Source organism: Lygodium microphyllum, chromosome 5, assembly GCF_053477565.2.
Source record: "Lygodium microphyllum isolate KBCC chromosome 5, Lygodium_microphyllum_v1.1.10, whole genome shotgun sequence".
Classification (NCBI taxonomy): domain Eukaryota; kingdom Viridiplantae; phylum Streptophyta; class Polypodiopsida; order Schizaeales; family Lygodiaceae; genus Lygodium; species Lygodium microphyllum.
This window is the reverse complement of record NC_141139.1, coordinates 152,612,439-152,635,870: the sequence shown is the minus strand read 5'-3', so window position 1 is coordinate 152,635,870 and position 23,432 is coordinate 152,612,439. Positions and strand designations below refer to the sequence as shown.

Below are 23,432 nucleotides of genomic sequence, written 5' to 3'. Positions count from 1 at the left end.
CTTACTCATCAATTTACAGAAATCCAAACACATCACCACAAACCTTTTACTGCACTTGCAAAAACACATGCAAACAAAGAAACTGTCAATCATTACAATGAGACTTCAACATAAACGTCCTCAACCAATCGAACCCAAGAACCAAAGCACTTACATACCAAAGGCAACAAACATCATTCAGAGTCATAAACAACATGGAACCAACAACCTACAATTCTGTCCTGGTCCATATATGAACAAAAAATACAATAAACAAGAACAATAACAATATATTTTTCTTGACCATACTGCAGTTTACACAATCTACAACATAGAAACTAAAACACAAAACAAAATATAGACAACACAACAGCTAAAACACATAAAAGCAAGCCAGCAATCAAACACACACTAACAACAGCATAAGAGAAAAAGCCAAAGAGCACCAGGCAATGCTCTAGCCCACAGCGTGAGTTCTTGTTTAAGTATACTTAAATAAAAGATTATAATGTACAATTGTATTCCAATAAATTCCAAATTTAACATCACTATCACTATTCCACACTAACGAGATCTACATGTTCTTTCTACATCATGCCATGAGCTCCCACTGCACATGAAACTCCTGATTCAGATCTAGTAACAACTAAGATCATATTTTGCAGGATGGGTGAGCATGAAATGAGACATCAAAAGGAATCTCCAGTGCCAAGGTCAGAAGGATGGAACATGCCCATAGGACTTGGCATTAGGTTGAGAATTTCTTGATCACTTAAGCACAGCTCATGGCTGAAGTACCAGTGATGAACAGAACCTTTTTATAGACAGAGAGGTCAGGGTTAAAACATTGCCATGTGTGCCCCTGATGATCAATTTAACGACTGATGTGCTGCCACTGCTGCTGTGCTCCTGGGTGCTGACCATGTGAAAGCTGCTGCAAATTTTGTCCTGTGTACTGCAGTTTCATTTGCATAAGTTGCCCAGTTAGCTGATGATGTGTTGGTTGTGGGTGCATCAGGATTGGAGGTGACTGCTGAGCTTGTGGGAAATGTGACGGACATGAATCCAGTAGTTGTGGCTGATCTCGTGTTGCCAGAAGGGGTTGTGCAAAATTTGAAGCCATTGGTCTTGATACTTGCACATACATAGGAGATGAAGAATGGAGTTTTGATACAGGTGCTGAATCATACGAAGGCGACCCTGTACACAACCCTGTGGCAATTGCAGCTGATAGCACAGTGGCATCATGATGTGGTTTTGCTACCTCAACAAACGATGGTGCTTGTAATTGCTCAGTTGTTCCTGTAGAAGATTTTCCATTGTTATGTGCTACAGTATCTCCAGATTTTGTCATTTGCAGTTTCATGAGCTCAGCTTGGGTTTCATAGATCTCTTGTTTGTCACGCAACACTTGCACTGTTCTTTGAGCCTGAAAATCCATGGAAAATGGTTACAGCCTAATTGACAAAGCTGCTCACATATACTGAGCAATTATTTGAGGGGGGGGGGGGGGGGCGGCGGCGGCCGGGTTGTTGTATGTGTATGTGAGCGAGTGTGAGTGTGAGAGAGACTATCAATGGCTGTGTCTTTGCTCATAGGAATACCAAGACTTGAAGGAGGAATTCAAAGCTCAAAATACAACAGAGAAAAAGGTACCTCCTTCAGATGATTTCCCACAAACTTCAAGCTCTCATTCACCTTCTGATGATTATTAGTTATTGCATATTTCAACTCCTTTGTGGAAGAATTCAGAGTGAAGATGCATGATTCAAGCCGTGACAGTCTTCCTCTCATGCTCTCAAGTTCTTGCAGGAAGTTATCAGTGTACTTTTGCATAGTGTTCTCGACTGCAGTAGATACAGCAGTGTTGTAATGCTCCACGTCTGTCTCCTCCATAAAGTGGTTTTGCTTAGATGTTGGAAGCCCTGCTGAAGTATTCACCTGTCAAATATAAAACAATAAAGGAAGCTTTAATATTAAACTAAGGTCTTAAAACCATGAAAATGCATTGAATATGTTTCCATGCTGGCCCAATTTTCTTCCATGGGAATTCTTGCTGCAGGATACAATTGGTTTCTTAAAAACTGGAATGCTAGTGGTACAGCTGTGTTGCCACATCCATAAAGCAAGTATATTAAGTACTGTGGCTAATCAGAAGTAAAAGCTGGATACAGATTGGATACTTTATTGACAGATCAAAAAGTGAATGCCTAAAAGTTGCCAAAAATAGAAAGGTCCAAACCCTGACAATGCCAGTATAAGGCTCACAAGAAGGAGATGATTAAACTACTAACACCCACTATCAGATCCTAGATGTGGCTCCAAAAAGGCCAAAATTGGATCAGAAACATCATCTCTTACTAAAACCTGGCAAGGGTGCATGACAGATAATTAATGTGTTTAATTGCATGCAGTCAATAACAACCAAATTAAGGAAAAGATGTCAACAGTAGACCCACCGAAAAAGGTTTTAAGGTGGGAAAGGCTCACCCCATCACACAAAAAAGGCAACTATCCCCCCTCAAATCTCTCCATTAAAATGTGTCAACTCTCTACCAAAATTTTAATGCAAACAGTTGCTAGCCAAAGAATCTGATCTAGCATATCCTCCTTTCGTCAGTCCTGGCTCAAGCAAGCCAATGTCCTTCACAGAAGACACTTGTACAATCCCCAACTCCCTGAACAGACTAGACAAATACAACTACAGAAGGCTGTGAATGCAGTATTGGCAGCTTCACAACTTAGGGAAAGAAACATGTCACACAATCAGCTTAACAAGAGCTGGAGCTGGGCAGATCAGTCTTGCCTAATGAAAAATAACCCTGTACAACTTTCAGTAGAAAACTGTAGCAGAAAACCTCCTCAACGGGTGAAAGCACCAACTCACCCAAAGAGAATATATCTGCAGCAGCATAGCTGGTGAAGAATCAGTGTACAGGTTTGGTGATGTTCATGGCAGAAAAACTGGAGCGGAAGCATGCAGCACCATCTTTTTATGAAACTTGACAAGGGAGACCCAACCAAATTTAACACTTTTTATCACATTTCATTAACACCACCCAAGAGAACTAGGTATTAAGGTGGGCTGGGCCAAACTCCTCACATGAAAGACACCGATATCGCACTCAATCAGTAATCCCCAACAGTCTTTCTGAGCAATGTCTAAGATCCTGAATGAAGTTGAGGACACTTCTTGTACTTCTCCTTGGGATGTGAGGCCTTCCCATAGTATGGACACTTGGAATATCCTTTGCCCTTCCCTTTGTGTATGTATCACAGTTGGAAGATGATTCCAATTTCTTGGACTTCTTCTTCCCTTTCTTTCGCTTGACTATCCTTTGCTCAATGATGATGATACAAAAGCACGGCTTCGGTGCACTCATTCAGCAAGCCTTTCCTTTGTGGCACATCCTACTCTAGCACCGTAGGGACTTAGCTCCTTGCAAGTGATAGTATCCCATCTACAAGAGGTGAGAAGACTTAAAGAAGATGTCATACTTTGGTGATGGGAAATGTGATAGAAGCGTCATAGGCTACAGCACCCAACCCCTAAGTCAGCTATATATAGCTGAAATGCAGCAAAACTGGCCGACTGCTGCCAAAGGATGGCCACCTACACAGTCGTCGACTACATCAAAAAACTGTGAAATGCTAATGTGGCAGCAATCAAGCTATGGAGCAAGCACAATGCTGATGCGGCCATCCTAAGGCTGGAAACTAACAAGAAATGAACACTAAACTAAGTCAAATCTTCTATGTCTCCGTCAAACTCTAATAGAGCTCACAACTAGGAGATGACAAAGTGACAGACTAAAATACACATGCTAACATAGCTTCCATTACACAGCCCAAAACTCACTAATTAATGAATTTTAACCATTTCTTTTAAATCGGGAGCAATTCAAGAGAGTTTCAATGTCCCAAATGTAAACCCTAATTTGGAAGGCACCAAGCTTTCTAAAAATAGCTTGCGCTCCCACTTAGTCTAATCTCGTTTTTGTAGGTTTCAGGTGCTAAAACTTCCCTGTCCACACCCTGTTCGAGGAGGACATCTCAGCCAAAACTACCTCACACTATCCACATCCTTTTGGCATCTATTTCCAACCTTCAGCACGCTGCCTGCACCCCCTCCTATTGATTCCAGCTATCACCTACCCTACATACGCTGCATTTGCAGCTGGCAGCAGCATCTAGGCTACGTTTATTGCATCATCATGTGCCCCAACTGCCGGTGACACACGCGCTACGTCTGATCCCAGAAGGCTGTGTTTTGATCTTTCCAACTATCGCCTACATCATTTGCTGTGTTTTGACATTCCTAGAGCTGCCCAACCTGTCACACACACTTTGTTAGCTGCGTTTGCAGATTTTCTCTCTCCTTTGTCTATCTTACACAGATCCAACATCAACACTACTACGTTTGTTGTTGCCAAACATCTTCAGAGGTTGTCCTGCTGCGTTTCACGATCTGTCGAAGTACGACACTCTCTCCAGCTCATTACCTCTACCTCGGTCCTTGAGACACAAGTTCGAGGTACAGTATTCATTCACTACATAGAGTGTTTGCTGCATGAGCATTGTATTACTCAAATTCATTTGCAGATTTTCTCTCTCCCTTGCCTATCTTACACACTCCTTGAGACACAAGTTCGAGGTACAGTATTCATTCACTACATATAGTGTTTGTTGCATGAGCATTGTATTACTCAAATTCATTCATTCCAGTTTATTCACTACTTTGATTATCTCTGAGTTACCCTAACCCTAACTGTGTTCAGTTATCCATTTGTGCTTTGTCGTATGATTGTATTTGTGATTTCTACATTAGGGCATTTCTTTACAATGACCCCATTGATGGTGATTCATGTGCTGCAGGTGGTTCATCATCGTAGACTAATCCCCCCCACCATCAGCTCCACCACTTCCTTCTCAATTACCTATTTGCACCCCTTCTTGGTCTTCGACTCCTCCCCATCCATCCCCTCTTTCTTTCCCTTCTGCTTCTCTTCTACCCTTGTCAGATCCTATTCCTTCTTCATTGAGTGTTTCTACTCCTTCCCCATCTCCTCAAGTGTTTGCTAGGGGATCTGAGCCGTTTGAGGAGGAGCCCTTTGTTAGAAAGATTATCAACTCATGTGTGAGTCTGTGCATGCCTGTTGGGGCTAGGCACATTATCATTATTTTAGATATTATTGTAGTGATTTATTTGTGGCATTTTATGCCAGTCATATAGTATTAATGCTGGTCAACCAGCTGCTATTTTAGGCCTATTTCATGCCTATTTATAGTGGGGCTACTCCTCATTAGTCATCATCATCATTCACTACGTGGATTTCCTAAGAAGAGAGGAGCCAGTGTTGGTGCCCATGCAACTAGTGACTCATTCTTGTACATGACTATCTCGTCTTTGGTATATGGATTCCATTTCCCGAGCATCCTTCTAAGTTCTCTTCTTTTGTAGTTTTCTTCTTCTCTCTGTCTTATGTTCAATAGTCTATTTCAGCATTCGTATATGCTTCCATTGTTGTATCCACTTTTGACATGGTATCAAATCGCAAGATCTAGGTTCTTGCTACCGGTTTGTCTACTGATCTCCGGTCTTTTCTCCCTGTGCTAATTAGACCTCAATCTCTTGCCACTCAACGATCTGTTTAATGCCTACATTTCCTGTGTTTGTTGCATTTAATGCAACATCAGCTGACATCACCGCCCACAGCACCTACATTTTCAAACTGCAACCCTGTTGTTGCCTCTAGTGGCTCTTAAGTTGCTCTCACCTACTAGTTTTACTCAACTTTTCTACATTTTCAGTATCTAATACTTCTCCACTGCTGAGCAACATCTTCTAACTACTTTCTTGTAGATTTTGGTACTAGCAACATTGTGTTTTTGTAATCAGCATATGCATACTACGTGTGAACTCTCTTATTGTGCAATCTTTGCTATTTGGTTGGCTTCCTTCTCTCTCTGTCTACCTTCTCTCTTCTCTTCTTATCCTCTTCATATGGCTCCTCTGTGCACTTCTACAAATGATAAATTACATGGACATGACTATCCAACATAGAGTGCCGTCATGAAAGCTTGGTTTGTGCAAAAGCAGTTATGGCACATTGTTTGTGGAGTTGTTCTCCGTCCTCAATGTCCTTTCCCACTTCGTCAAGATTTTGATGAGGACAACCATGAGGAAGTTGTGTTGACATGGAATGTGAATGATGTGCATGGCTATTCTATTTTTCTTCAATGTATTTCTAAAGAAGTTCTACCAATGGTTACCTCCTGCACGACATCTCCCAAAGTATGATGGTCGAAGCTTCAAATGTTGTACGAGGCACCTTCCACCATGTGTGCAATGACCCTTTATGGCCAACTTTAGCAGATGAAGTTCAAGCCTAAGGACACCATTCGGTCATTTTAGCCCCATGTTACACGGGTATAGAACCAACTTCGATCATACAATCTACCCTTCCAGAGGCACATCTCATGGAAACGGTACTCTACAAGCTCCCCTTGGAGTTTGATGAAGTGGAGAATGCTTTGACGGCACGAACATCATCTACACCTATGAGCTCCACACATATGTCCTCAATGCTGCTTGAGCACGAGGCATCTTTGCATTTACAAGGGAGGCTTCCATCTCATTATAGAGGCTCCAATGAGATCTTTACCGCTTCAAAGAGGGGTGACAAGAAAAAGACGTCGCAGGCCCAAGTTACCACTGTGGTAAGAAGAGACACTTGCGGAAGGACTACAAGGAGTTAGTAGCCTCACAAAAGAATAAGGAGAAAAAGAACAAGCAAGATGCAGATGCCTCCAACGAGTCATTCTCTTCCTTTGACTCCAACTTTGTTCCTCCGGCCAAGAAGAAGTCCAAGGCGCAAAAGGGATCCGATTCATCAAATTGCAAGAATATTAGCAAAGTATGTCAACTCATGTGTGAGTCTGACCATGTATTATGGGCTAGGCACGTTATGTAGATATTTTACACAATTTTACTATGTAGCATTTTATGCTTTATGGCATTTATTACTGCCAATCGGCCAACATTAATACTAATCGAGCTGACATGTTTTATGGCATTATTTATGCTTATATATTCTGGGCTTCTCCTCCTCAATCAGATAGTTCACCACCAGGAGGTCCTATGGAGGGAGGAGCCGGTGCCGGTGCCCATGCAGCCAGTGACTCACTGTTGTATACGACAATCTCATGTCTAATATATAGATTTCTTTTCCCAAGCATACATCTAAGTTCTCATCTGTATTGTGTTCTCTCTTTCTTTTCTTTTCTTTTCTTTTCTCTTTTGTCTTGTGTTCAGCAGTTTATTATAGCATATGTTTACACTTCCATTGACTCCTCCACTTCTGACATGGCATCAGATTTCAGGATCAATGCGCCTACTGTGTTTTCTTGCTGATTTCAAGACTGTTTTCACCCTTGCTGACCAGGCAACTGCTGCTCCAACCAAGCAAACTGTTTTACCAGCGTTTTTTGCTAACGTCAGCATTCATACAGCTTGTGTGTCTGTGTCAGCTTGCGTTTTGGTGTCTTTCCATCTCCTCCTAGCTGGGTGCTTGCATTATCAGGCTGCTTTTGCTGTTTCAAGCAATTTATGGGTTTTTTTTTTTACGTTTTGCAACAGTTTTTGTCTTATTTTGGTCAAATTTTGGGATATACTATATGTGAACTCTTGCTTTTTGCAATCTGTGCTCGTGTTTTGGCTGTGTTCCCTCTATAAATACCTTCTTTTCTCTACTTCTCTTCTAAATCCTCTACCGATGGCTCCTCATGCACATCCACTGATGATAAGTTACATGGATCTGATTATCTTACATGGAGTGCTGTGATGAAGGCTTGGTTTATACAAAAGTGGTTACACAGCAGGCTTTCAAGTTCTAGTGAGGCTCTTGCAATTTCACAGAGGAGTTCAAAGAAGAAGGAAACAAAGACCAAGTGTTACCATTGTGGGAAGAAAGGTCATTTATGGAAGGACTGCAAAGAGTTAGTGGCTTCCAGGAAGAAGGAGCAAACGACGAAACGGGATGCGGACTTCTCCAATGAGTCATCATCTACCTCCGACTCTAATTCTCCGGCCAAGGAGAGGTCCAAAGCGCGGACAGGATCAGCTTCTACGGATCACGAGAAGGGATTGATGGCCCCTTCTTCAACTACTTTCTAGTGGTGGTGATGAGGTCATCCCTCACGACTCTCCAATGCCAGAGACGGAGTATAAGAGGGTGGTGAGATGGAGTAGTCGTGCCTCATCTATACATCTATACAGATGCACAAGATCCAAAGAGGGACTTCCCTGATGCATTGACCAAAGTCTGGTAGGTTCAAATCTTGGAGCTAGGATTGACATCCAGTTTCATGATGGGCTGGTTATTTGACAAAGAGCGGGTGGCTTTCGTCTGGAGCTCACATGAGGGGACACTTTAGCAGTCTAGCCAAAGAAGGGGATCCATGGTCATTCATGCGCTACGGCATTGGTGACAGGATGGTCACATGTGCTACATCAGAGGCATTGTTGACAGACATTGAGAGCTGCTATGATCTCCTCTATTTTCACGAGCTGGTACGATCGACTTCGACTTCAGGTTCTCTCCCAGGCACCTTGGTGGTGGCTTGATCACCCATTCTCTGGGTATTCATGGTTCTACTTGGTGGTTCTCTGTTGCATGGACTATGATGAGTCATTTATCATTGTATCATTGTAGTGTATCAAATCACCCATGATATGAGAGAGGGTATTAGCAAAGTATGTCAGCTCATGTGTGAGTCTGAGCATGTATTATGGGCTGGGCACATTATGTAGATATTTTAGGTATTTATATTGTGTAGCATTTTATGCTTTATGGCATTTATTGATGCTAGTCGGCCAACATTAATACTAATCGAGCTGACATGTTTTATGGCATTAATCATGTCTATATAGTCAGGGCTCCTCCTCCTCAATCAGATAGTTCACCACCTGGAGGTCCTATGGAGAGAGGAGCCGGTGCCGGTGCCCACACAGCCAGTGACTCACTGTTGTATGCGACAGTCTCGCGTCTAATATATGGATTCCATTTCTCGAGCATACATCTGAGTTCTCATCCGTATTGTGTTCTCTCTTTCTTTTATTTTCTTTTCTCTTTTGTCCAGTAATTTACTATAGCATATGTTTACACTTCCATTGACTGCTCCACTTCTGACATGGTATTAGATTTCAGGATTGGTGCGCCTGCTATATTTTCTTGCTGATTTCAAGACGGTTTTCACCCTTTGCTGATCAGGCGTCTGCTACTCCAACTAGATGATCTGTTTTACCTGCATTTTTTGCTTACATCAGCATCTGTACAGCTTGTGTGTCCGTTTCAGCCTACGTTTTGGTGTCTTTGCATCTCCTCTTGGCTAGGCGCTTGCATTATCATGTCATTTTTGCTATTTCAAGCAATTTTTTGTTGTTTTTTTTACTTTTTGCAACAGCTTTTGTCTTATTTTGTCAAATTTTGGGTTATTTTGTATGTGAACTCTTGCTTTTTGCAGTCTATGCTCATGTTTTGGCTATGTTCCCTCTCCAAATACCTTCTTTTCTCTACTTCTCTTCTAAATCCTCTACCGATGGCTCCTCCATGCACATCTATTGATGATAAGTTGCATGGATCTGATTATCTTACATGGAGTGTTGTGATGAAGGCTTGGTTTATACAAAAGCGGTTACAGGGGAGGCTTTCATCAGGTTCTAGTGAGGCTCTTGCAACCTCACAGAGGGGTTCAAAGAAGAAGAAGTCGAAGACCCACTGTTACCGTTGTGGGAAGAAAGGTCATTTACGGAAGGACTGCAAAGAGTTAGCGACTTCCAGGAAGAAGAAGGAGCAAACGACGAAGCGAGATGCGAACTTCTCCAACAAGTCATCATCTACCTCTGACTCTTTGATTCTCCAGCCAAGGAGAAGTCCAAAGCGCGGACAGGATCAACTTCTATGGATCACCGGAAGGGATTAATGGCCCCTTCCTCAGCTACTTTTCTAGTAGTGGTTATCAGGTCAGCCCTCACGACTCCAATGCCAGAAAGGGAGTGTAAGAGGGTGGTGAGATGGGGCAGCCGTGCCTCCTCTATATATCTATACAAATACACAAGATCCAAAGAGAGACTTCCCTGATGCATTGACCAAAGTCTGGCAAGTTCAAATCCTGGAGCTGGGATTGACATCCAAGTTCATGATAAGCTGGTTATTTGACAAAGGGCGGGTGGCTTTCATTTGGAGCTCACATGAAAGGACACTTTGGCGGTCTGGCCAAAGAAGGGGAATCCATGGTCATTTATGCGCTGTGCCATTGGTGACATGATGGTCAGTTTTCATATGGAGCTCACATGAGGAGACACTTTGGCGGTCTGGCCAAAGAAGGGGGATCCATGGTCATTTATGCACTGTGCCATTGGTGCCATGATGGTCACATGTGCTACACCAGAAGCATTGTTGACAAACATTGAGAACTGCTATGATCTTCTCTATTTTCAAGAGTTGGTACGATCAACATCGACCTTGGGTTCTCTCCAATGCACCTTGGTGGCGGCTTGATCACCCATTGCCTAGGCATCCATGGTTCTACTTGGTGGTTCTCTGTTGTATTGACTATGATGAGTCATTTATCATTGTAACATTGTATTGTAGCGGATCACCCAAGATCTCAAAGAGGGTATTAGCAGAGTATGTCAGCTCATGTGTGAGTCTGAGTATGTATTATGGGTTGGGCACATTATGTAGATACTTTAGGTATTTTTATTGTGTAGCATTTTGTGCTTTATGGCATTTATTGCTACCAATCCGCCAACATTAATGCTGGCCAACCTGACATATTTTATGGCATTATTCATGCTTACATATTTTGGGCTCCTCCTCCTTAGTCAGATAGTTCACCACCTTGAGATCCTGTGAAGAGAGGAGCCGATGCCGGTGCCCACGTAGCCAGTGACTCACTATTGTATGCGATAGTCTCATGTCTGATACATGGATTCCATTTCCCGAGCATACATTTGAGTTCTCATCTGTATTATTATGTTCTCTCTTTCTTTTCTTTTCTTTTCTCTTTTGTCTTGTGTTCAACAATTTATTATAGCATATGTTTACGCTTCCATTGACTGCTCCACTTCTAACAAGGGCTTGGTGGCCCCTTCCTCTACTGCTTTCTAGTCCAGGTAATGCAATCATCCCTCACAACTCTCCAATGACATTTGCGTATCATGCTATTGTATTGGCTTTTCCTTCAATGTATCTTTCTGTCCCGAAGCTCTCAAAGACGATTTCCTCTTCTTGCCTTTGCTACCATCCTTTAAGGGTTTAAAAAGCACATAAATTGAGGATCATTTACCAATTGCATAAACATTTCAACTACTGTCCTCAACTGATCTTTACATTGTTCACCAAACTCTTCTTCCTCTTGCTAGTCATCACCTTCAAGAGACCTAAGAGGACCCACATTTTGATCTAAACCAACATTATCAGCTTAATATCCATGCTACTGCCTTGTCCACGATTAGGCATTGCATTTTTCTCAATATTTTGTGAATTTTCAAATCAAGAGGCATCATCCCTCCTTGATCCCATCTCACTATCTGAAGACATTCTTGCTGTAATCCTTAGCTGAATACAATTTCAGCACTAGAGCAAAGCTTCTAACCTTCAATCACGTACCTCGGGTCTATTAATTCAAGGGAATTGATGATATCCGGACGATGGAACCTTAAAACCAACCTTCCTTTTCTCTCACAATGGTTGGAATAGACTTCCGCCAACCCCTAAAAACGTTTTTTCCACTTGCATGGGCAAGTTTTGCCAAGTGCAGCCTTCTAATCCCATTTTCAAACATTATTCAGCTTATTAAATTAATTTTTAAAATATAAAATTTAAAAATTAATTGAACAATTATTCTAGAGCTCAAAAAAATCAATTTCGCCAACCAATAATTAAATTGGCTAGGCCAATTTGTCTTCCAAGTATCCTTGAGCAGTTATTGTCTCTTAGACTGGCATTAATTAATTAATTAATTAATGCCTAGTCTCTAATATCATCACTAACATTAGTGGCAAATAAATTGGTCTAGGCCCAAATCTGACACCAAGTACCACATAGTACATGTCAAATATAACTTATTAGAACTTTTGCATTTGGCATCCACTGCATCCTTGGGATCCTTGGCCTATTACCATGAAATAACTACCATGTGCATGACATGTGCTAAACAATCTTGCACATTTGATTAATACCTTAATCAAATGTTATTGGCAAGATTAGAGCATCTTAAGATTTCATGTCCCCGTGACACAATGCTACATATTACAGGTGTCTTGTTGATTCCTTGATCTGTTTTAAACACACTAGGCTGAATATTTCCTTTTTGATGGAATTGTTGTCTTCTTTTGTGAAGACTCCTACTTATGCCCACTAGCGAGCTACTTTATGCATATTGTGCTACTTACAAGGGACTCAATCCTACGAGATCATGTATGGGAGAGGGATACTCTTTCTGATGAAGTGACTTAGATTGGGAAGGTGATGTGGAGTCGACGCTCCACTATAGGTTATTCTTTCTCCCTTGGATCAGGAGCAAGTTGTAAGATGGAGGACAAGCCTCCCCCATAGGTACATTTGTACCACCCAGGTATGAGAAGATAGAGCTCTTACAGGCTGTATCTATGTTTAAAGAATCCCCCGATGTGATGTGACATCCTATTGGGTGTGTGAAAAGGAAAAGTAAATAATAAAATTGATTTTTTGATTTTAATGGTTGAAATTGAAATGTAGAAGATGGTGGAAATTTGCAATGAAGAAAAAGATAATGTGCCAACTTCAAAATAACCTTAAGAAATAAAACCTGAAGGGAAAAAAAAAAGAAGGAAAACTTACAAAAGGATTCACTAACTTTTTCTTATATGCATCTCATCTTGTGTTTACATAAAGCTACCGATCTTTTTCAAGACTTAGACTGTTATGGATAGATTGAAGAATTTCTTCCTCTTCTTGATTTTCACCAAAATCTTACCAAGAAATAGAAACAACCAAAGCTAATACATCATACAGAAGTAAAAGCGGATATACTTGACATAGGAGTATATGAAGGTAGGCTTTTACTTCATGCTAGTTTCTCCAATAGGATGGCCAATCCCAAGAGGAGGTTCCGTCCTTGCAAAATCAATAGGCCTATGCACTGAATCTAAAGGGAAATAACCAACATTACCTTCCACTTGTTGTTGGGATGTGTGCATGAAGATTAAATCAAATCTAGCCTGTGAAATCTCATATGGTCACTAAACTCCATTACAATCTAATGTACCTCTAGTATCGGAACCTTGCAAAGCAAGCTATGAGACCCACTCCTACTCAAGTCTCAACCTAGACTACTCTAAAGACAAAAGTGGAACAATGTATTTGAAGTTATCTTCCCTTTGAGAACCTATTTCTAATGACGAGCTCTCCAATCAAAAGCCTAGGTTTCTTCAGTGAGTATCTAACTCTCATACCATGTAAAAAAAATACTCATCTACTAATAACAAACACAATTATGTGACAAAGCACAAACTGATAAAAGAACTCAACAGGGTTAGGGTAACTTAAAGACAATGAACACTGAAGATGCATGAATGAATAATGAACGAGTACAATACTCAATGCAATGAACACACTATGCAAAGTGAATAATGACCTTCAAACTCCCGTGTCTCTAGAACCACGGTAGAGAGTGAGTGAAACCAGTCTTCCTTCTCAGAGAGGGTGGTAAAACTTGATTAAGCACTTAATTACAGTATTTAATAAATAAACATAAACTGAAATGCATAATCTGTTGGCCCCGAAACTGGCACCCCTTGCACTATTTCTTTAACTTAAATTGCTAATAGATGGAGTACAATCTGAGATTTCACAATATCCTCCGCTGATCCAAAAGCCTCTTGATGTCCAATTGATCAACAAACAATTCATGCCAATTGCCCCTCGATTTTCACACAGACTTGCACAATTGGAACCACAAACTCGCCAAATGATGCCCCAAATCACACGGGATGGGCTGGCATCTAAAATCCCTAATAATTCCTTGAATTTCAAGGGCTAATTTCAATGTACAATGTCATTGACTGATGGTACAGGTCCCAAGGTGGCTATTAAACCCTAATTTCTATTGTAAATTAGGGTTTATAGCAGAAATTTCTTTGCTGTCCACCAAATTTGACTGAGATCTTCTCTAAATAGTTGAGAAATGCTGAGATTTGCTGAAAGAGAGTGTGATAGCTGTAGAGAGAGAGAGAGAGAGAGAGAGAGAGAGAGAGAGAGAGATTCCAGAATTTCTTTGCAGAGAGGCCCCAAAAAAAGCTGCTGCCCTGCCCGGATCAACCCAGAAGTTGTTGCTTGCTGCCTAAGGAAGCTAGAAATGCAATCACCTATCTCTAAATGTTGTCCCAGTTGCTAATGACCCCATAAATGCTGTCCCTGCTTCCGTGACCTCCAAGCTGTTGCCCTCTGCTTCCAATGGCTGAATTTAGATTTGAGAACTGATCAGCAACTCTCTCTCTCTCTCTCTCTCTCTCTCTCTCTCTCTCTCTCTCTCTCTAAATACACTAAATGGCTCTCTCTTAGCCCCAAACAACCTTCTCTATTGTATGGGCATTTTTGCCAAGTGGCAACCTTCTAATCCAATTTTCCAACAATTTTCAGCAAATTAATTAATTTTGAAAATAAAATTCAGACCTTTTGACCCTACCCAAAATTAATTGTGCCCATCCACAATTTGATTGGCTAGGCCATTTGCAACCCAAGTGGTTCCCAGCCTTCATTGGACCTTAGCCTGGCATTAATTAATTAATGTCTAGTCCCTAGTGTCACCACTAACACTTAATGGCCATATAATTGTCATAGGATCAAAATTGACACCACCTAACAACCAAAGGCCAATTGGCATAACTTGTCACAACTTCTACCTTTCACATCCAGCTAGCTCCTTAGGGTTCTTGGCCTATAACCATAAATTGATTGCCATATGCATCACATGTGCCTTACAACTTTGAACATTTGATTATTAAATAAATCAAATGTTACTAGCAAGATTAAAGCATCGCAAAAATTCACGTCCCTGTGACAGACCTCCCCCTTGAAATCTGTGCAATTGTCCTAGGTTGCACTGCATTGTGCCGAAGCAAAAGCATACTACACTAGAACTTTCATAAGGCATCACAATCACAACATTGGCCACTGTTGTCTAACCATCCCATATGCCCAATACTCATTGAATACAAATACCATCAGCCAATAAAATATGCCCTCAAAAGTGGACTTCATGCAAAAAGAATTCGCCTTTCTTATCATTAATGAGACCAGTTTTGCAGTTCATTGAACACAACGTCCAAATGCTTTCTATGCTCTGCCTCATTCTTTGAGTAGATAATCATGTCATCAAAGAAAGTGCCCACAAATCCTCTATGTGGCCTAAAGATGTAATCCATTATTTGATTAAAAGTGGTAGAAGTAGTCCTAAGTCCAAAAGGCACAACAAGAAACTCATACAACCCAAAAGATGTCCTAAAAGCTATCTTAGGCACATCCTCCAGTCTAATCCATATCTAATGATACCCACTTTTCAAATCTTTACGCTTGAATATAGCTACCCCTTGTAATCTATCCATAACATCATTGATCTAAGGGATTGGATACTGATTCTTTATCATGATTTTGTCCAAAGCACAATGGTCAATGCACATATGCCATAAACCATCCTTTTTCTGCACCAAAAGCACTAAAGAGTAAAATGATAAAGTGTTGGCCTGAATCAACCCTTTTTCTAGCAGCTCATTCACTTGGCTCATAATCTCCTGCTGGGCTGCATTGACTCTATAGGGTGGCTTACTAGGTGGGCCATTTCTAGGGATAAGATCTATGCCATGATCTTCAAGACTTTCAAGTAGTAGCTACCCCGAAAGTGATTGAGAAAAGCAATCAGCATACATTTTCAAAAACGAAATGCGATCTTTCTCTAACTTTGACATGTTCCCAACATTATCATTATCAATCTTATCCTTATAAATGGTAGCAGGCAATACAACGGGGACAAATTCCCCTTTCAACTTTACATCAAGTGTATAAGTCTTGCCCTTATGTTGAATAGTGATCACTTTGGCATACGAGTCAATCACTACATGCATATGATGGCACCATGGCATACCAAGCAATACATCACAACTCTCAAGTGAAGTAATAAAGAACTCTTTGTTGTCCATATATCCCTAAATGTGCAACCAAAGCTTTCCAATGAGTGGTATGACAAGCTCTGCATGGCCTTTGCATGCCATTCCAACTTCCCCCATGGATCCCACTCATCCCCTCTGATGCCTAGACACGTTGCCATGTCTATAAATATAAAGTTGGCTCGTGTACCATTATCAAAGAGTATCAATGCATGCTAATCCCTAATTTTGCCCCATACTCTACATAACTCTATAGCATCATCACTAGGCTGATCACTAACAACATCGAGCACCAATCCCACTGATGTTTTAGGCTTCTTACCATTAGGATCTCCCTGTTTTTTTTATTTTCCAACTGGCTACCTACTGGGATAGTCCTTTGTAATGTGACACTCATGTTCACAAATGAAACATTTATTTGTAGCCATTAATTCCATACACTATGCTAATGATTTTAGCCATTTCTTTACTGTTTTGGCCTCTTTTCAAGTTGATTTTCAAATCTGCCCCTTTTCTTAGTATTAGATAACTTTTTATTCAGCTTCTTCCCACTCTCTTGAAAACTTGAATCCTTCCCACGTAGCAAAGCATTGGTTGTAGCAGCAGTCTCTATGAGATGAGATATACTAGACATGGGGGATTTAATACAAAAATCCCTGATTCCTTTGGGCAACCTATATATATACTTTTTTACTTGCTCATGAAGGGAGATTGGATGATACTAAGTGACAAACAGCAATGCATCCCAAAACTTTTTATTATATTGCTCCAAATTCTTACATTCCTTTGCATCAAGCTTATTCCAAACTATCATGATGTCCACCTCAGAGGCACTTGTCAACCAATTCAATGCAAGCATTTACTTGAATTGTATCCATGTTGACGGTACTCTACCTTGCATTAAGAGTGTGGACCACCATTGCAATGCATTCCCCTTCAAGAAAGTGACTGCCTTGCAAATCTTAGAAGACTCGATGAAGTTTCCCCCTTAATAGGCTACATCAAACCACTGAATGAAAGTCAAAGCTTTCAACTTACCTCGTGCACCACTAAAGGACTCAAACTTCACCCCTTTTCCACCCTCATCATAGTCTTTTGCTACCCCTTTGAGAGTCAAGTTGTCATACACTAACTACTGCAAAAAAGGTGCATTTGCTGTATTTACATCATGACCAAGTCCAAAAGAAGCATTTCCATGACTAGCACTCATTCCTTAAGCCCCATAAGCATTCAAGGCATAGTATCCCGAAACGGCGTTTCGGGGCTGCCGAAACAAACCAGCCATTTTGGACCGAAACGGAAACGGCAAACCGGCGTTTCGGCATCCTGCGGTTCGTTTCGGGGCACTCCGGCTCCCGCCGCCGCTACCTCCTCCTCCTCCTCCTCTTCTTCCTCTTCCTCTTCCTCTTCTTCATCTTCCTCATCCTCTTCTTCTTCCTCCTCCTCTTCCTCCTCCTCCTCCTCATCCCATTAGCCTTTACTTCTTCCTCTTCTTCATCTTCCTCTTCCTCATCCTCATCCTCCTCTTCTTCTTCTTCTTCTTCCTCTTCCTCTTTCTCTTCCTCTTCCTCTTCTTCCCCCCCCTTAGCCTTTACTTCCTCTTCTTCTTCCTCTTCCTCCTCCTACTCTTCTTCCTCTTCCTCTTCCTCTTCTTCTTCTTCTTCTTCTTCTTCTTTTCCCCATTATCTAAAGGCTAATCATGGCATTGGATCCATATTGAAGAAACGCCACTCCAATCAAGGGATACGAGAGCTCCGGCGGATCAAAGAAGTGGTGATGCAACTATTGTGGATTGGAGAATTCAAGGAGCGTAACACACATGAAAGATCACTTGGCATGCGTTTCCAAGAAAGACATCGGGCCTTGTTATCCAGACTACAGTTTGCCAGTCATTCATTGATGTTGATACTTATTACTCAGTAGTTACTAGAGTCTAGAGACTAGTACACAGTGCTCAATGCTCACTGGACTTTGGAGTTTTAACTGATTATTCACATGATATAGTTACATGTATCATTGTATCTTGATTTCACTTATTATGCATCTTGATTCTTATTCCACTGTTCTTGATGTCAGTCTCCACTGTTCTTGATGTCAGTCTTCACTGCTCTTTAGATCATAGATGATTTAAGAGTCATAAATTATAATTCATTTGTTGCCTTCAGTTTTGAAAATTGAGTCTTAATTGTGTTAAGTTGTCTTAAGTTTCAACCATTGAGTCTTAACTCTTCAATCTTCACTCGTGAGTGGTGATATGTGTAATGAATCATGATTTCAATCATATAACATGGACTCAAAGGTTTTGTATGAAATTTGGGTACATGTTATTGTAGACATTGATATATTTACATATCCATATAATACTGTATTTATTTTAGTATACAATCCGAAACGTTGTTTCCCCGTTTCCAAAATTTGGCCGAAACTCCGAAACTCTGGTTTCTCCCATTTCCGTTTCCCCCGTTTCCGAAACTCCCCCGTACTATGATTCAGGGATACAGATGCATTACCAAGCATGCCACTTTGTGCCCCAAGCATCGAAGCAATGCTGCCATGCTTAAGATTATACACATTTTCAACCATACCCGAATACCTTGGGCCTTGCACACCATGCATTGGTTGTTGCATACCATAGGGAGTTGTGCCATACATTCCCATATAAGATCTCTATCCAACCATTGCATGAAAAAACATGCTACTACCAAAGTATCTTGGCTGCCCCATCATTATATGCATGTCCAATTGTCCAAAATCCATTGAATTGGCACTACCATGATGGCCTTGCATTTGCACACCTTGCCTCATAGGTACCAACTATTTCTCTTCATTGCCTTCTTTAGGTGCTTCAAGGGAAGGCTTTGGCACTATCTTCGGTGCACCCTGTTGTTCCAAAGGTGTAGAAGATGATTTCTTCTTCTTGCCCTTGCTATCCATTGTCAGAGCATTCAAAATTTGAACAAACTAAGAATCCTATCCTCATCCAATTCTTAAACTGATCATCAAATTCCTCTTTTTCTTGCTAGTCCATCAGCCTCATTTGGCCTTGAAGGCGATGCATCTTGTCCAATAGCAACATTTTCAGTTTGTTGTCCATCATGTGAGCCTTGTCCAAGATTAGGCATTGCATTTTCTTCTTCCCTATATGAAAGTCCATATTGAGAGGCATCATGACGGCTTGATTCCATCTCACTGTATGAAGACATCTTGGTGTAATTTCTTAGCTGAACACAAAAATCAACACTAGCACAAAGCTTTGTGCTTGCAATTAGGTAACTTGGGCCCACCAAATCAAAGGATTGAGTGATATCCCAACAATGGAACTATGAAACCAGCCTTTCTTCTTGAAGAGGGTAGTAAAACCTGATGAAGCACTTAACTATAAGAATTAATAAATAAACATATACTGAAATGCACACATTACCATCATAATCTTGGACATTGGACCCCCTTTTTGTTCCCAAAACTGGCACCCCTTGCGGTATTGCTTTAACTTGAATTGGTAATCGATGGAGTACAACCTAAGATTTCACAATCTCCCCTGCTAATCCAAAAGCCCCTTGTTGTCCAACTGATCAGCAAACAATTTGGGCCAATTGCCCCTTGATTTTCACCCAGGACTTGCACATTTGGAACCACAAATTGGCCAAATGATACCCCAAATCACATGGGATGGGCTGGCATCAAAAATCCCTAATAATTCCTTGAATTTCAAGTGCTGATTTCAGTATACAATGCCTTTGATTGATGGCACGGGTCCCAAGGTGGCTACTAAACCCTAATTTCTGCTGTAAATTAAGGTTTACAACAAAAACCCCTTTGCTTTACACCAAATTTGGATGGGATCTTCTCCAAATAGCTGAGAAATGCTAAGATTTCCTAAGAGAGGGTGTGACAAAGCTATAGAGAGAGAAATTCTAGAATTTCTTCACAAAAAGGTTCTAGAAATGGCTGTTGCCCCGCCTAGATCAACCTAGAAGCTGTTGCCTACTGCGAAGGAAGCCAGAAATGTTGTCGCTGTCTATCTCTAAATGCTATCGCTAGCTGCTGATGACCTCATAAATGTTGTCGACTACTTCCTCTAGCCTCCATGCAGCTATGCTCTACTTTCAATGGCTGAATTCGGGACTAAAAACTGATCAGCAGCTCTCTCTCTCTCTCTCTCTCTCTCTCTCTCTCTCTCTCTCTCTCTCTCTCTCTCTTTGTGGCTAAATACATTGAATGTCTCTCTCATCCCTAAACAACCTTCTCCCCCATTGCTTGGGCATTTTCACCAAGTGGCGAACTTCTAATCCCATTTTCCAATCATTTCCAGCATATTTATTAATTTTCAAAATCAATTAATTCTAAAAATTAATGACAACCCTTCTGATCCTGCCCAAAATTAATTATGCCCATCTACAATTTGACTGGCTGGGCCATTTGCAATTCCAAGTGGTTTTTTGCCTAGCCAAATAATTTTTCTAGGGTCAAATAATTATTTGGTGTCAGTTTTGACCATGCGAAAATAATTTTCCCACGGTCTTTGGCCTAGCCAAATAATTTTCCTAGGGTCAAAACTAACACCCAACTGACAACCAAAGCCTAATTGGAATAACTTGTCCACAACTTTTGCCTTTGACATCCATTAACTCCTCGGGGTCCTTGGCCTGTAACCATGAACTAACTAGCATGTGCATCACATGTGCCTTACAACCTTGCACATTTGATTATTAAATTAATCAAATGTTACTAGCAAGATTAAAACATCTCAAAAATTCATGTCCTCTTGGCAGTGAGTTGGAGAGAGTGTTGTACTCTGACGATGCTGAAACGCAATAGACAACCTCTGAAGATGCCTGGCAACAGCAAACACAGCTCTAAGGAGGTTGGACAAATAGAGCAGAACAGCAGCAAATCAATAATCGTAGTCGAGGATGATGACGTGGCAGCCAAGCAACAACAGTAAACTGCAAAATGTAGGCTGCAACTGATGATATGGCAAGCTAGACAACAAATGTGTAGAAATGCTGACATGGAAGGCTGATGATGGCAGAGCTGGAGAGAGCTAATCAGTATACAATGTAATTTTTAGCTCAGCATTGCTAGCAACCAAGAGAGTGACCCCAATCTCCCTCTCTCCAACAAGATGCGGTGTGCACATATGAATTAATCTGAGATGGAGGAGATGCAGCCTATAAATAGGCAATAGACACACAACATAATGATCAGGTCCGCTAGCCTCGAAATGGGCAAAGATGCAAGTTGGCCCACCATAAATGTGGCTCTTGCTTAGAAATGACATGCAATAAAATCACTTCCCCATACAGCCATGATATGTACAATGCTAACAACATACCTTGCTGCACCACATCTAACAAGACACTAATGCAAAAGCTGCACGAAACCCTAGACCTCCTGCACTTCAGTCTACATGAAGGACAGGTCAACTTCCTTCAAAATCCCTCTCTAATTAGAGATATGGAAGACAAACTAAAATGCAAAAGGCTTGGTGAAGCCATCAAAGGGAGAAATGGTATGTGCATAATAGGCTTTACAAAAGGGCCTTATCCAGGATCCTTCTTTTGCTCGAATATTTCCATGAAATGATCCTTCCTATCATCATCTACATCATTTTATTCTTTGATTGACCCCTTCCCTTCTTCTTTTAGGCAAAAAGCAACAAACGCTTGATCCTACCAAATCCATGTTTCCTTTGCTCCTCATCTAGCAAAGCGACGAACTCAAATTGGAAGTGTCCAATTCTAAGATCTTAAACATAATGTCATCCCTACGTGAAGAGGGCAACTGGCTCAAAATCATATGACAAATCAATGGCCACAAACTTGCAAGTCCTCCACTTTGGCAACATGGAAGATTGACCATATCCATCTTACTGAGAGTAAATCCACACAAATCACTCTCCAAAATGATCAGCTCGTGAAGCTTTTCTATTTCGGACTATAGTTGCAAGATTCTCAAAAGATCCCTCAAACCTTATAGCTTATATCTGTTGGTTGGTTGCAGAATAAATGTGCTCATGAGAGTAGTGTGCACAGTGATAACTTGCACTACCACTTGACTGTATGAGCTGTGTATTAAAGAGAGATGCCTCTCAACAAGACACTAAGAGTCACGGGAAATGAGACACGCATACCAGAATGAGTCTATGTGTCAGTAGGTTAAGGGTTGCCTTTGCAGCAAGATGTGAGCAGAGAATGGAAAACAGAATACATCTCTAGTCAAAAAGAGATATAGAAAATGAATGGGTAGGAATCTGCTGGGGTGTTAATCAGCCATAAGATGCAGGCGGTGAGATGCTCACAATCATTCCCTAAACATAATAGGGATGCCCACAATCGTCCCCAAAAATCAAACCAGATAGTAGAGATAGAGTGTTACAGCTTTCAAACGGGAAATGCTAGATACAGTATCTGCAAACATGCTGCCCGCAAGCAGGAAGTTGCTCATGTGACTCGTCCTGAGAGGATCAGACACAAAGGGTGCTTCATACCTTCATTATTGACACTCGGCCTTTCTTGTGAATATGATCCGCCTTAGTTCTGATCCTAAAGATTTCAAGAACAAAATGCTTTACAGCTTCAATTAACACTTAGCCTATCTCATGTTCATAAGGCCCAAGTTCTGATCCTTACGAGGCCGAAAATATTACATGCTTTCACAGTCTCCATCGGCACTCGGCCTATCTCTTGTTGATAAAGGCAAATCCATTGAAAGCAGAAAGAAAAACATCCGAACAGCTTGTGCTTGAGAGCTGTATACCGTATCCAGTTACCGCAAGATCGTCCTTCCATTGAAAAGCACGCTGACGTTCCGGATCATCAGCATCACCGGCGAGAAAAAAGCTTACGCGGGAATTTCATGCGCATGCGGAGCCACCGTATCGCAAGGTGCGATGATAGGCCATGTTCCATCAGACGACTGCAAAGCACGGTACTCAGAATGGAGCATGGCGTTAGATCACGCGAGGGTCCAACAAGACGGAAGCCTTGGGGAGTGATCCACATTTTTTTCAATAGAAAACATCCTTTCTTAAAAAAAGCGACTACAACCTAGGACTCATATGACTAATTTAGGGGACCCAACTTTATAGAGAGTCTCTACAAGCCCATTCATAGGCCAAATTTGAGCACACGAATGTTGTTAATAGAGGTACATGTTTGTCTGCTATATTAAGATCTGCACACAAAATAGCCAGGTTATGCAGATATAATAGTATCTTGAATAGTGGTTCATTGATCGTAGC

The 23,432-nt window shown here is 41.2% G+C and overlaps 1 protein-coding gene across 1 annotated transcript; it reads right to left on the bottom strand.

Annotated features, from left to right (window-relative positions):
- Window positions 1-435: 435 nt before the first annotated feature.
- On the bottom strand, window positions 436-23,204 carry LOC148036548 (uncharacterized). The gene is made up of 3 exons (XM_087679159.1): window positions 22,949-23,204; window positions 1,636-1,920; window positions 436-1,408 (listed from the first exon to the last, which is right to left on the bottom strand). Exons 2-3 carry the CDS (start codon window positions 1,873-1,875, stop codon window positions 854-856), a joined length of 795 nt encoding a protein of 264 aa, XP_087535285.1. The 5' UTR covers window positions 1,876-1,920; window positions 22,949-23,204; the 3' UTR covers window positions 436-853.
- Between the last annotated feature and the right edge of the window lie 228 nt (window positions 23,205-23,432).